Genomic DNA, 15,227 nt, shown 5'->3' on the forward strand with positions numbered 1-15,227 from the left:
ACTTTGGGAGGCAGATCACTTGAGGTCAGGAGTTTGAGACGAGCCTGGCCAACATGGTGAAACCTCATCTCTACTGAAAATAAAAAAATTAGCCAGGCGTGGTGGTGGGCACCTGTAATCCCAGCTGCTCAGGAGGCTGAGGCACGAGAATCTCTCGAACCTGGGAGGCAGAGGTTGCAGTAAGCAGATATCACACCACTGCACTCCAGCCTGGGTGACAGAGCAAGACTCCATTTCAGAAAAAAAAAAAAAGAAAAAGAAAAGAAAAAATTTCCCATGGTTTCTCTTAGAAATTTTATGGTTTTACTTTTTAAATTAATACTTCTAATTCATCTGGAATTTATCCTGATACAAGGAAGAGTTTTAGATTAACTATATTTTATTCCAGGTGGTAATCAGCAAAGTGGTACCCTGCACTTTATTCACTATTGTTTAATATGTGCAATTTTGGAAAAAATAATCTTTTCACAAATTTTCCAGCTACTTACTGACATTTTTCTGGGTCTGTTTTTTGCTTCACCATATTAAAAGAGCACAGTATAAATAGATCTTTCTATAATATATATGTTTTAGAGTAACAACCAACCAGTCTATAGGAGAAGAAAATAAATAATTGTATCTCTGGTTAAGTGGAACAGATAGAATAATTACATGCATGTAAAGAGATTCAGGATTTTTAAATTTTGGTACATAAATTTTTTAAATATGTAAAAACTGAGTTATCACTAAAATATGGTGCCCAAACTATAGCTAGCAGAATTGATGTAATTCATATTTGTAGTTTACAGATACTGTATGTAGTTTATACATACTATAGTTTATAAGTAAACAAGTAAACCAAAATATTTAATACTACTTGCAATGTTTGACTAAAGAAAATTCTATAACATGGTATCAAGTATATAGAAAACCAAAAGCACAAATTGCAGATGATTCACCAGATGATTTCTGTGAAAATGTGACATCTATCCAATTGTTTGACCCAATCTAAAACACAGAGAAAATTCTTTCAAAGTTCCTGAGATATAATTAAGATACAAATAAGATACATCTGATTAAAATTTTGAAATACTGATAAAAATAAGATACAATCTGAAGGGGTAAAGATGTTACTGTGAACAAGATAGAAACCATAAATATTTGTTATATGAAGGAATAAGCAATCATATCTTCATGTGACTTCTTTAATTTGACTATACAAATCTTCAAATAGCAATTCTATGAAATATACAAATATACAAAAGTCAATGTTAGTGCAGTTAATTAGGCAGCAAAATAAGAAAAACACTTAATAACTTACTACCCTAGCTTAAATTTAACGTGTAGAACTCAATGACAGTGATCACATTATGCTTAAGATTATTGATCAGAAACACCAAAATGTATGAAAAATTAATCATGTTAGATAAGTCAATAAATTTAACACTGGAAATCTTCATGTCTCATTAAGAAGTGCCTGCTTTTTGTTAATTTGCAATTCTGGACATTCCAGATTAAGTGTGTTAATTGACTAGAAGGTAATAAAATTACTACCAGTTTTTGAGAGCTATTTGCCAGGCACTATAATAGCATTTTTCATGTTATTACTTAATTTAATTCTCATAACCCTATAAAATAGGTAATATTATTTCCCCAATTTTAGATGAGAAAACTAAAACTAGAGGTTTAGAAACTTCCCTAAAGTCACATAATTAGTTAGTAAGTAGCATCACTGGTCTTACTTTATAGCTTATACCCTTAAGCATTATGTGATACTTCATCATAAATGTAGTTTTAAAAAAAAAAACTATGTCAGATTATTTGAGTTTAACATTGCTCAACTAAATACAAATATAACTAAATACTCTCTATTCCACTGAGAGTAAAATAGTACTTATTTTTAAGACCAAAATTATTCCCTCAAGATACTTGTATTTAGTAATCTCATTTCAATTGTGTTTTCTAGAAATTCAAATATGTTAAACCTTGAATATGCAAAAGGACAGTTAGTATCTCCACTAAAGTATGGAAGAATTACCCCACATTGTAAAATAAATACCCAAAATCTTTCCTGGTATTCAAAACCACAGGTACCATATCCAGGGTCCATATAAGGTTTAAAACAACAACAACAACAACAACAACTAACTGCTTTAAGATATTATTAAAAGAAATCTAATTTCCAAAATTAGAATTTATGATGTTGAGAAATGCTATAAGAGTTTTTTTCCTAAATTCAACAGAACATCATAAAAACCACTGAAGCCATAACCACCTTAGGTTCTATGTTGGTTCTCTTTAGAAAAAAGAACATATAAAACGCATATGTAAATATTTGTGTGTGTTTGTGTATGCTAGTCTTATAAATACTACTTCAACTTATCCAAAGGTGTGATCCAAGCCTCTTTTCTTACTTTCTGTCTTTCAGGTCCACTGAGTGCAATATGCCTTGCTTCTTCCATAGTCTCACAAACAAGACCATTTCCACACACAAACTGAATCACTTTCTTCAGCTGAGGAAACTGAGTCTTTATGACATCAATCACCATTTTACAGCCTTTAAGCTCCCTTAGTCTTTCATTGATTGGCTTGATCTAAAGGGTTTTAAAATATTTAACATGTTACATACACTGAAATAAAAACCAAATGTTCATTATATTCTTTCTCACAAAACATATATACGCATGGCAGCAAAAGATCAACAGTATGTACCCAGCCAGGCGTGATGCTCACGCCTGTAATCCCAGAATTTTGGGAGGCCGAGGTGGGCAGATCACTTGAGGTCAGGAGTTCGAGACCAGCCTGGCCAACATGGTGAAACCCTGCCTCTACTAAAAATACAGAAAAATTAGCCAGGCATGGTGGCACATGCCTGTAATCCCAGCTACTCAGGAGGCTGAGGCAGGAGACTCGCTTGAACTTGGGAGACAGTAGTTGTAGTGAGCTGAGATCGCGCTACTGCACTCCAGCCTAGGCGACAGAGTGAGACTCCGTCTCAAAAACAAAACAAAACAAAAAAACAGTATGTTATTACATACCATAAAAGATTGATAAGAACATGATGAACTACATCCCATCATTGGTTTGGGTAATATTTTTTAAAAACAAAACTTCATCAAAAGCCACAAGACGTAATTTCCAGTTTCAACTCTGTCATTAACTAGTCAGGATAAAACAATGCATAGGAAGTGTTCCACAAAACACTTTCAAAATCATAAAATCTAGTGAAAAATAATGCCCATTTTAGATATGTGTCAAGAGAGCAGAAAAACACTATCGAATTTAAAAAACCACTTTTGGGCCAGGCGTGTAGCTTACGCCTGTAATCCCAGCACTTTGGGAGGCTGAGGCAGGTGGATCACCTGAGGTCAGGAGTTCAAGACCAGCCGGGCCAACATGGTGAAACCCTGTCTCTACTAAAAACACAAAAATTAACCGGGTGTGGTGGCAGGTGCCTGTAATCCCAGCTACTCAGGAGGCTGAGGCAGAATTGCTTAAACCCGGGAGGCGGAGGTTGCAGTGAGCCGAGATCACGCCATTGCACTCCAGCCTAGGTAACAAGGGTGAACCTCTGTCAAAAAAAAAAAACAACAAAAAAAAACCCACAAACAAAACACTTTTGACTTAAATGATCAGGAAAGCCTTCAGAGCTTCTTAGTCATGACCTTTAGTTTGGGTTTACAACAGATCACAAAGTGTCTGCAATATATTACCAAAACCCAGCAAGTATGATCTCACTTTTTAATAAAACAAAACAAAACAAAGCAGAAAACTTATATACAACTAAAATGTGTGTGTGTATGTGTGTGTATATACATTTGGGAATATGTAGTTATGTAAATTGAGTGTATGGAAGCAATCTAAAGTAGTTACTACTAAGGAATCAGGCATTATGAAGGGGTAGGAGTATTGCCTTTATATTTGATACACTTCTGTGTAAGATTTTTTAAAAAATGAGTTTGTCTTGGAAAAAACCTCAAGTGAGAAATAAAACAGGATTCTAACAGACAGATGAGATGGGGTAAAGAGTTTTAGTGAGCAGAAGGTAACAACAGTGTGGAAGTACAAAAGGGAGGTCTGGACCATGAGTAACACCAGCCAGCATTTGCTGAGCCCCTCCTCTGTGCAGGTCCTATGCCAGGTGCTTTACATGTAACAATTCCTTGTAGCAATCCAATAAGGTAAGAATTAATTCTTCCATTTCCACACATGGAAAACTGATGCTCAGAAAAATTAAGAATAGGACAGGCGTGGTGGCTCACGCCTGTAATCTCAGCACTTTGGGAGACCGAGGCGGGCGGATCACCTGAGTCGGGAATTTGAGACCAGCCTGACCAATGTGGAGAAACCCCGTCTCTACTAAAAATACAAAAAAAAAAAAAAAAAAAAAAAATCAGCCGGGCGTGCTGGCACATACCTGTAACCCAGCTACTTGGGAGGCTGAGGCAGGAGAATTGCTTGAACCCGGAAGGCGGAGGCTGCAGTGAACCAAGATCGCGCCACTGCACTCCAGACTGGGCGAAAGAGCAAGACTCTGCCTCAAAAAAAAAAAAAAAGAAAAAGAAAAAAGAAAAAAAAAAAAGAAAAATTAACATTATATTAAGTAACAGCTAATTAGAAGTAGGGCTGAGATTCAAACTCAGAGCAGTCCAGCTCTAAGGCATGTGCTCTTAACTATTATGCAGACTGCCTGCAATTCAGGGTCTTGACTGGTGAACCAAAGAGAATATTTTCTTGAGTAGTCAATGAAAAATCACTGAAGGATATCAATCATGATATGACAGAGTTCCTGCTTCATGAATTTAGACTCAGGATATGTTAAGGTATCTCAATACATACCTCAAGGCTCAAAATTTAGCCTTTTCCACAAAGAGCTAACACACTGGGTCAAACATTTACAATTGAGGCTGAGTTGGCATTTCCAACAGACCATACGTCTTATCCATTTCCTATACTTTGCTATATAGGACAGAATATATTGCTGGCTAATAGGTAGAGTGGTGCACTGCTAGTGCAATGAAATCAAAGGTAGAATTCTGTAAAAACTAGATAGGGAAGAAATGGTATGATGTCAAGAAAGAGAGTAGCCACTTGATATTATTCTTTGCTTGTCAATATATTTAACACCAGCCATTTAAATGATTGCCTAACTGGCATCCAAGCTACAATTTTTCTCTATCACTATCATAGTTTTAGGCAATAAGATCATTCTTTAAAAGACAAGATTTTTATCACTATAAATACCAGGCATTACAAAGTTCTTACATCAAGGTAATCTAGAGCGAGGAATGTCTCAGGTTCAGCTCTTTCCTCCTTCAGAAATCGAATACAATCTTTTGCTACCTTTTCAGAGGCTACAACAATGGCAGTGATGAACCGGCCAAAAACCTTAGTAACAGCCAGCTGGTATTTCTTATGAATAGGATGACACAGGTCAAATAGTCTTCCAAACTTAGCAGGTTTCAAAAAAGGAGAGAAAAACAGATATATTAGAGTGAAATATATAATTCATTGTTTTCTAATGTAACAAAGTAGCGCAGACAAAAACTAATTTTATAAAATTACATCATAATTAAGAGTTTTATTCAAATAGACCTAAGTTTCATTATGCAATGTCCATCTAGCTATGTAACACTTCATTTAAAAAAAGAGTAACAAAGAGGGACTAGCCTTACCAAAATATTAAAATATTTTCTAAAACTACACAATTAAATAATATTCATTTATTCCCTGACCTATTGATACTGAGCTAGATACTGGATAAAACATAAATGAACAAAGCAGATACTTTCTGACCTCACAGAATTTTCAGTCTAGTGAGGAAGACATAAATAATCAATAATCACATGTATGTACAAAATGGAGCTAGACACTGACAGAGAGTGCTCTGAAAATATTTAACAGGGACCAGGTTGGTATAAGAAGTCTAGGAAGGATTTCCAGCTGGGCGTGGTGGCTCACGCCTGTAATCCCAGCACTTTGGGAGGCCGAGGCGGGCAGATCATGGGGTCAAGAGGTCGAGACCATCCTGGTCAACATGGTGAAACCTTGTCTCTACTAAAAATACAAAAATTACTGGGCTTGGTGGCGCACGCCTGCAGTTCCAGCTGCTTGGGAGGCTGAGGCAGGAGAATCGCTTGAACTCGGGAGGCAGAGGTTGCAGTGAGCCGAGATCATGCCACTGCACTCCAGCCTGGCAACAGAGCAAGACTCCATCTTAAAAAAAAAAAAAAAAGTCTAGGAAGGATTTCCATGAAGTGTTACTTGAGCTGAGACCTGAAGAATGGTCAAGAATTAATTAGACTGAAGTTCAAAAACTTTACTAGAAAATGTTTGAATGTCAAGCATCATGTATCAGTGGTCTCTAGAATATCTGAAGGTTTAATTTTGTATCTTTGGACTCTTTCCTCCGTTTGTTAGGTTCTACTTCAAGAATACCATTTTCCTATGATAAACCATCACTGTCTTTGCTGTTTAAATATCTTTGACTTTTTCTTCTCCATTAATTTGTGATTATCTCAGGCCTTTCTTCAGGGTCAATAATTTGATTTTCAGCTGTGTAATCCATTATTTGCTACCTTTTTTTTTTTTTTTAAAGAGATGAGGTCTTGCTATGTTGCCCAGGCTGGTCTCAAACTCAAGTATTCTCCTGCCTCAGCCTCCGAGTAGCTGAAACTATAGGCGCACACCATCACGCCTGGCAGCTACTTCTAATTTATTAGTATTTCTTGCTATTAATGCTTCTAATTTGTTAATTTGTCTATGTTATTTATTACTTACATGCTAACTATAATTATTCAGTAATAATGCCTATTCTTGATTTGTTTTCACAGCTTATATTTTCCTTTTTATCTTATTGTTTTACCTCATATTTGAATCTAGTTTTATAAATTCAAGTTCTTATTAAATTGCCCATAGTGCAAAACATTTATGGGGATTTTGTTCTGTAACCTTCTAGACTGGGCTCTTTGACTTCTAAATGTTTTAAAATAGTTTCTTTCTCTTTGTTGTTATTATATGTACCTATAGCTGCCACAGTGATTCTTTTCACTTTGCTTATGTTTAATGTGAGTAACTCTGTTCAGATCTTTGATTTGCTATGGTGGATAACTTTATTAATTCCCTTTCTCACAGAAGTGAGACAATTACCTCCTCTGAGCAACAGTTGATAGAATAAGTATTTCCTATTCTGTTTACTTTCTTGTAAGGGATTGGATGGTAGGGGCAAGTGAGAACTCACCTAAGACTTTTAAAGAACATACTTCATTTAAGTACCTGAATTCTCTCGTCTGAGTTTTTAATTAATATCCCATACCAAGGTTCTTCTACTTTGAGGGAGGAGGACAAATCCCATCTTGAAGAGAGGGCTTCAAAATGGCCTCTCAATTTTAAAGCCCTAGTAAGTGAGAACTTGGGTCTTCACTTCCATTAGAGAGCATATGAGCTTCACGTTCCCCAATTCACCAGTGTTTTTTTATTTTTGTTTTTTTGAAACAGAGTCTCACTCTGTCACCCAGGCTGGAGCGCAGTGGTGCTCACTGCAACCTCTGCCTCCCGGGTTCAAGCAATTCTCCTGCCTCAGCCTCCCAAGTAGCTGGGATTATAGGCATGCACCACCACGCCCAGCTGAATTTTTTGTATTTTTAGTAGAGACAGTGTTTCACCGTGTTGGCCAGGCTGGTCTCAAACTCCTGACCTCAAGTGATCCATCCACTTCGGCCTCCCAAAGCGCTGGGATTACAGGCACCCAGTTCACCAGTTTTTAAATCTCTCTCCAGTTAGAAGAGGAAAAGGAAACACATACATGTGAGTTTGCTTCTTGCTAGATCAAGGAATACTAGGTGAGAATTCTCAGGAATTAGTCAATTTATCAGTTCAGCTTCTGTGGAGTTGAGAAAAAGCAATGCTATACTTCAATACTTTTTTTTTTTTTTAAATCCTAGATTATCACCATTTTCTAAAGTTTATGGCATCAGGTCGATTTTTTTTTAACTAGTTGTGTGTGTGTGTGTGTGTGTGTGTGTGTGTGTGTGTTTCACTAGTTTTTGTCACTTGGATAGGAATTGGGGGATCTAGATTTTGTGACCTAGATTTACTCCTCCATCATTACCCAGAAGTCGAAACCAACATTTAGGAGTCAGAAAGTCAAAACAGATGCTATAAAGGAGATGAAGATGGGTGGCCAGAGACATAGGAGGAAAACCATGAAAGTGTGGATATGGAGGCCAATGGTAGATGTTTCCTTTTTTTTGGAGACAGAGTCTCACTCTGTGGCCTAGGCTGGAGTGCAATGGTGTGATCTCAGCTCACTGCAAACTCTGCCTCCTGGGTTCAAGCGATTCTCCCACCTCACCCTCCTGAGGAGCTGGTATTATAGGCGCCTGCCACAATGTGCGGCTATTTTTTGCATTTTTAGTAGAGACGGGGTTTCACCATGTTGGCCAGGCTGGTCTCAAACTCCTGACCTCAGGTGATCCACCAGCCTCAGCCCCCTAGAGTGCTAGGATTATAGACGTGAGACACTGCCCTGGCCGGTAGGTGTTTCAAAATAGAGCAGTGGTTACCAGTCTCAAATGCTGAAAATAGGCCATATCATAAAATAAGGACTGCACAGTATACACTGATGTTAGGGACAAGAGGATCAGATGCCACCCTGATACAAAAGGAAATAATCTTGTGATGCTGGCACCCCAAGCAACAAGTGATACTGTATTTTGGCTAATGAAATACACTAGCAATACCAGATGCACAGTCATACTTACAGAATAAAAATATGCCAATGATGTCTGCTGAAAAAATATTTCAAAAACAAATAAAACCATGAAAAACATGAGGTTTGAGGCTATGTGTCTGGGTGGCTCAGAGTACTTCACAGCATCCAGGTCCTTTTGGGGATACTGGCCACAATTTGAACTTTCTGGGTACTATGTTCATGTCAAGCTTCTCTCCAATAATTACGTATCTACAGCTACTACTGGAAGTTTTACCCTAATTATTTACTGTCACATTTTAAATATAAAGAGTCAAACACAAAACTTAAAGATGTCTGAAATAATATTGCTTTGTAATAATGGTAATATTTCTAATCCCAAATGAGAAGATACTGTTGAAAGCAAACAGGAAAGCTTAGTTTTTTTTGTTTAAATTAACTATTCATTCTCATTACCACAGAATCTGGGTACAGTCTTTTAAGGTGTTCCAGAACCTCTGCTCTCTTTTGCTGACGTTTTCCCTCATGGGTATCAATCCCAGCATTCTGCAATTCACTTCTAATAAGATTCAATTCTTCATTAACTTCAGACATTCTTGATTTTGTTTTTTCAATTTCATCCACTAGGGTTTCCTCTTGCTGTTTTTTCTCTTTCAAGCAATCCCTGCAAAATAACAACAAATTATACAGCAAAATGATAAACCAAAATTTAGGAATTACCAGGTACAACATACTCTTGTCTGGCATTGCAGGGGAATATAGCAGTGCTCTATCAATTTTTAAAGGGTAAAAAATGCAATAAACCTGACACCAAACATGGGCAAAAAAGATTTTGCTCATTCTTTGTTGATTTGAAAAATGTGGCTGGGCCAGGTGGCTCACTCCTGTAATCCCAGTACTTTGAGAGGTTGAGTGGGTGGCTGGCTCGAGTCTAGGAATTTGAGACCAGCCTGGCAACATGGCAAAACCCTGTCTCTACAAAATACAAAAAAAAAAAATTAGCCAGGTGTGGTGGCACACACCTGTAGTACCAGCTATTCAGGGGGCTGAGGTAGGTGGATCACTTGAGCCCAGTGGGTGCAGGCTGCAGTAAGCCATGATCACGCAACTGCACTCCAGTCTGGGTGAGAGTGAGACCTTGTCTCAAAAAAAAAGGAAGAAATACATAAATAAGAAAGCTGCAAGGGGTGCGATGGCTCACACCTGTAATCCCAGCACTTTGGGAGTCCGAGGAGGGTGGATTGCTTGGTCCAGGAGTTCAAGATCAGCCTGGGCAACACGGTGAAACCCCATCTTTACCAGAAATAGAAAAAATTAGCTGGGTGTGGTGGCATGTGCCTGTAGTCTCAGCTAGGACTACTACTACTACTGTAGTCTCAGTAGGAGCGTCATGTGAGCCCCGGAAGCTGAGGCTACCGTAAGCCATGATTGCGCCACTGCACTCTGGCCTGGGCGATGGGAGTGAGACCCTCTCTCAAAAAATAAAAGAAAATTGCTGCAAGAAATTTTTTTTACTCTACCTACATGCATGTCTTTGTATACTCCTCTAACTTCTCTATTCGTTTTTTATGATCTTCTATTTGTTCTTTTATTTGTTTTAGATTTCCCTAAAAGAGGAAATAAAATCTAAAATCAATTACTGCAATTCCAAACCAACAAAATTACATGCCTAGAACTTACTATAATATTATAAGCTGTTATAAAATTGAAAGATATCAAATATAATTATATGAAAACACTTATCAGAGCAAATTACAGATCAGGGTTCAACTCCGGAATCTTTACCATTTGCTAGATATTTGATCTCTAGCGATTTCTCTCTGTAACTTCAAACCTCAAGGAGATTATTTTCAAATATCTATATAGTTCTTACCCCTTAACTAATGTACTGAACAAATATATTAGGTTGGTACAAAAGTACTGCAATTACTTTTGCAACAATCTAAATATATTCACTGGCTACCATGTGATAGGAACTAGAGGTACAGAAATAAGCAGGAAAGAGTCCCTGCCCTCAAAGAACTAATGTCTGGTAGGAGAGACAGACAATTAAATAAGTAATTATAGTAGAGTGGTTTTGTGTTATAATAATATATGCACCTGTAGGGCAACTAATAGCCTTGTGGATGAGGATTTCGGGAAAGTTTTGTTCTATTCACTTTATCATTAAATCCAACTGGAGACTACCACAAGTCTTCTCCATCTGTCTGCAACTACATGTGTTCTTCTTATTGTTTTTTTGTATTCAAAAGACAACAGCAATTCAACCAACACTTATTGACATCTACTAAGTGCAAGGTTTACAATGGACACAATTAGAATCCTGCCTTTAATAAGCTTCCAGTCCAGTAGAGAGGTACCAATTAATTTTAATTTTTATGCGATCTGACAAAAGCCCTTAGATATAGATAAAAAATTGACTGGGCACGGTGGCTCAGGCCTGTAATCCCAGCACTTTGCAAGGCTGAGGAGGATGGATCACCTGAGGTCAGGAGTTCAAGACCAGCCTGACCAACATGGAGAAACCCTGTCTCTACTAAAAATACAAATTTAGCCAAGCATGGTGGCACATGCCTGTAATCCCAACTACTCAGGAGGCTGAGACAGGAGAATTGCCTGAACCTGGGAGGCGGAGGTTGTAGTGAATCGAGATCGCGTCATTGCACTCTAGTCTGGGCAACAAGACCGAAACTCCGTATCAAATAATAATAGGTAGTTATATGAGGAAGAAATTATTTTTGGCTTTTTTAGGAGCTGGGATATAAAGAAAAGGAGGGCCAGGGAAGGCTTTGCGGTGTTGGTAACTCTAGATTTTAACATGTAAAGATGAATAGGTTATTCCAAAAAGAAACTAGCATGTACAAAGGCAAAAATGTCCAATGTGTATTTTCATAAATCAGTGTATAATTTTATAACATATCAATTACACAATTATACAAATGTTTTAAAAGTAATTCCTGCTATGTTACCACCTTTGTTTTTCTCCTTGCACAAAATGCCTCTTCTACTCACAGAACTATCACAGATTATGGCTATTATATTTGTATCTTCATCTGCCAAATCATGAAATAAATGAAATGAGACAGTATAGTGTAAGGTTAAGGAGATTCATTCTGGAGACAGGTACAAAAAGGAAATAAAATTTCATTAAGAATGATTCTAAATCATTACTATACAACCCAAGATACCTGAACTTCTCCATGCCTCCTCTTTTCAAATGCCAGTCTTTCTTCATCTGTCTTCTGTTCCCACTGCAGTTTTTCCAGTTGTTGAGTCATTGTAGCTACTTTCTTTCTTACTTGTTCCTTAAGTTCTTTATAACGATCCAGCTGCATAAACAGTATTGAAAAATTGCTAATTCACCTTAAGAAGCATGAGAGCAAATTTCTTTGTATGAAATCCTGTACTAGAAGATAATTAATCTTCCCAAAAGCTTGCTTTATATAAATTAAATCATAATCGACCACCTTCCCCCGGTAAAATAATGTGAGCATGAAAGCTTCCTTTAAAAAAACTGTTTATTATTTATTTATTTATTTATATTTGAAACTTATTTATTTATTTATTTTTATTTTGCCCAGGCTGGAGTACAGTGGCACAATCACGGCTCACTGCAGCTTTGGCCTCCTGGGCTCAAGTGTTTATCTTATTATTCATAAGGTAATCATTTTTTCCTCTCATAAACACTTAAAGATACATGTGGCTTTGAGGAGACATGATCACTTAATTGACAAGAAGGAAACTGATTACTTAAGGTGCTTTAAAATGTTCAGTGATGAATTTATCTCTAACTTATTATACAAGATTTAATTATAATAAATCACTAGATGGCAAAAACATGTAATCGACAAACAACCACATTTTTATGATTTATCTCTTTTATCAATTTTATGATAATCTTATATCACAAATATACCAAATACCAAAATAATTATGACTATATATACCAAAATAATTATGACTATATGAGTAGAAAAAAATATATCATTTTCTCTGGATTCTCCTTTCTCTTTTAAGATTTTTGGACAGAGACCTTAGTATAGAGGTTTTTGTTGCTCTATTTTAAACAGTCTTTTAAGCCAGGCACAGTGGATCATGCCTGTAATCCCAGCACTTTGGGAAGCCGAGGCAAGAGGATCACTTGAGCCCAGGAGTTTGAGACCAGCCTAGGCAACACAGTGTGACCTCATCTCTACAAAAAATTTAAAAATTAGACAGGTGTGGTAGCATGCGCCTGTAGACGGGAGGATCAATTGAGCCCAGGAGTGACACTGCAGTGAACTATGATTGATAGCAGCAGGAGACAGACAAATCCTAGACAGACAGGGGTGGGTCCCCAGTGAAACCTGACCTTCAAGCCAAAGACAGTTTAAAGCCTAGCTACAAGTGCTGGGTAAATCCACAGACAAGACTGAGAAACTCTCTTGCTGTTTGGTGTGCTTACCTCTGACTGATCCCTACCCTTCACCTATTTTACATACACCTACCCTTCCCTAATTGGTTTTTCACATTGTTGTACCCACTTTAGGGTGGTGCCGTTGTTTTAGCCTTTTTTTGCATACTCACAAACCAATCAGCACACATTCCTCCATTCTGAGTCCATAAAAGCCCCAGACCCAGCTACACTGGGGGAGAAACCACCTGACTTCAGGTAGTGGATGACCTCTTGCACCCCCTCTCTGCTGAGAGCTGTTTCATAGCTCAATAAAATTCTTCTTTGCCTTCCTCACTCTTCGATTGCCAGTGTAGCTTCATTCTTCTTAGACACAGGACAAGAACTGAGGACCCACTGAACGTGGGTACACAGAAGGCTGAAACACTGTGGCCCTCTGCCCTCTGCTGGCAGAGGGCAGCTGCCCCACATGACAGGAAGCAGTGGTGGGGCCGAGCAAGCCCCGGAGCTGAGGGCCAGAGTGGGTCAAGAGGCTGACAGAGCTGTTAACATGCCTTCGGACGTGCATCCTTCAGGCTGCAGAAAGGACTAAAGAGCTGATTAGCACACTGTAACACCCCCTCTGGGGCTTTGGGGTCACGAGCACCCTTGCCTGGGTGCCACTGTGTTCCCCTCATCTGGGCGCCAGAGCCCACTGTGGAAGTGGCTTGCAACACACCTGGTCCAGCTCCAAGCACCACATGAAGCCTGCTTCTGTGCCGGTACTTGGAACAGCTGGCTGGAAACTAAACTTGCTCGCTCACACACCCTCTTCTGCTGGGGGCTGAGTGAGCAGTCGTGGCAGCTGTGGGATTCGCGCCAGAGTGCAGGCCAGGTGCGGCCTGGCAGGCTGACAGGGTGTCTCCTGCAGTGAACGTGGGACCAAGCAAGGCCTGGGCAAGGGCGTCACCAACTGAGGGTCTCTGGCTGACAAAGTGACTGAGAAAAATCCTGCATCGGCCGGGCATGGTGGCTCACGCCTATAATCCCCGTACTTTGGGAGGCCAAGGCAGGTGGATCACCAGAGGTCGGGAGTTTGAGACCAGCCTGACCAACATGGAGAAACCCCGTCTCTACTAAAAATACAAAATTAGCCAGGCATGGTGGCGCATGCCTGTAATCCCAGCTACTCAGGAGGCTGAGGCAGGAGAATCGCTTGAACCCATAAGGCGGAGGTTGCAGTGAGCCAAGACCACACCATTACACTCCAACCTGGGCAATAAGAGCGAAACTCCATCTCAAAAACAAACAAAAAAAATCCTGCATCATGATTATGCCACTGCACTCCAGCCTGAGTGACAGAGCGAGACCCTCTCTCTACAAAATTAAAATTAAAAATAAATAAATCTAGTTCTGTATACAGGCTGAAAAATTTAAATCCCCACAATTTACATTGAGGATAATCTCTTAAAATATCAGAGAGGTCATCTTTTAAATTTTTTTCTAATTCAAAGAAGCTGAAATAATAGAAACATAAGATTTCCCCTAAGTTGTCCTTTTTTACCTGACTGGCTTCCAGTTCAATGTCTCGCTTTTTATGTAAAATTTCTTCCTCAATCTGCTTTTCAAAACTTCTCCATGCAGCATCTAAATCAGCCAGCTCTGTCTCCAGGGCTTTTATATCATCTTCCTGTTTAGAACATTGTTTTTCGCTGTCCTTTATTGATTTCTTAGCCACATCTAATTTCTTAAGGTGGTGAGAAGTGTTTTCTTTGGCTTTAATGTACTGAGGCCTCTTCTGATTTAAAAGGGTTTCAACCGATCTGAAAAGGGAAAAATGTTTGCTTTAAAGAAAATTTCATTTCTTTAATATATAAAGGGAAGAAGTTGTTTTGATCAAACCACTTTAAAAAAGAAATCCTAAAAATCAACTTTTCAGAGACTGTAAGCAGATCAATGGTTGCCAAAGGTTGAGCAAGGTCAGGGGGAGGGATGAATAAAGCACACGGTCACTTTTGAGAGTGGTACTGTAGTGGTAGACACTTGACACTATGAATTTGCCAAAACCTGTATTACTTTACAGCACCAAGGATGAACTTTAATGTAAGCAAATTAAAAAAGAATCACTCAGGAGGCTAAGGGATCCTAGATGGAATGTAGAATGCA

At 38.5% G+C, this 15,227-nt stretch overlaps 1 protein-coding gene across 2 annotated transcripts in view; it reads right to left on the minus strand.

Moving 5' to 3' along the window:
* The window catches only part of SMC1B (structural maintenance of chromosomes 1B), a 69,608-nt gene that overhangs the window by 40,441 nt on the left and 13,940 nt on the right, over nucleotides 1–15,227 (minus strand). For both annotated transcript variants that reach the window (XM_019018720.3, XM_055375376.1), the window contains exons 6-11: nucleotides 14,626–14,884; nucleotides 11,878–12,018; nucleotides 10,214–10,296; nucleotides 9,146–9,353; nucleotides 5,245–5,430; nucleotides 2,394–2,573 (exon numbers count right to left, since the gene is read on the minus strand). In XM_019018720.3, coding sequence (XP_018874265.1) covers nucleotides 2,394–2,573; nucleotides 5,245–5,430; nucleotides 9,146–9,353; nucleotides 10,214–10,296; nucleotides 11,878–12,018; nucleotides 14,626–14,884 — 1,057 coding nt within the window. The remainder of the gene's footprint in view (nucleotides 1–2,393; nucleotides 2,574–5,244; nucleotides 5,431–9,145; nucleotides 9,354–10,213; nucleotides 10,297–11,877; nucleotides 12,019–14,625; nucleotides 14,885–15,227) is intronic.

Source organism: Gorilla gorilla, chromosome 23 (genome assembly GCF_029281585.2).
Source record: "Gorilla gorilla gorilla isolate KB3781 chromosome 23, NHGRI_mGorGor1-v2.1_pri, whole genome shotgun sequence".
In the NCBI taxonomy this organism is placed as follows: Eukaryota; Metazoa; Chordata; class Mammalia; order Primates; family Hominidae; genus Gorilla; species Gorilla gorilla.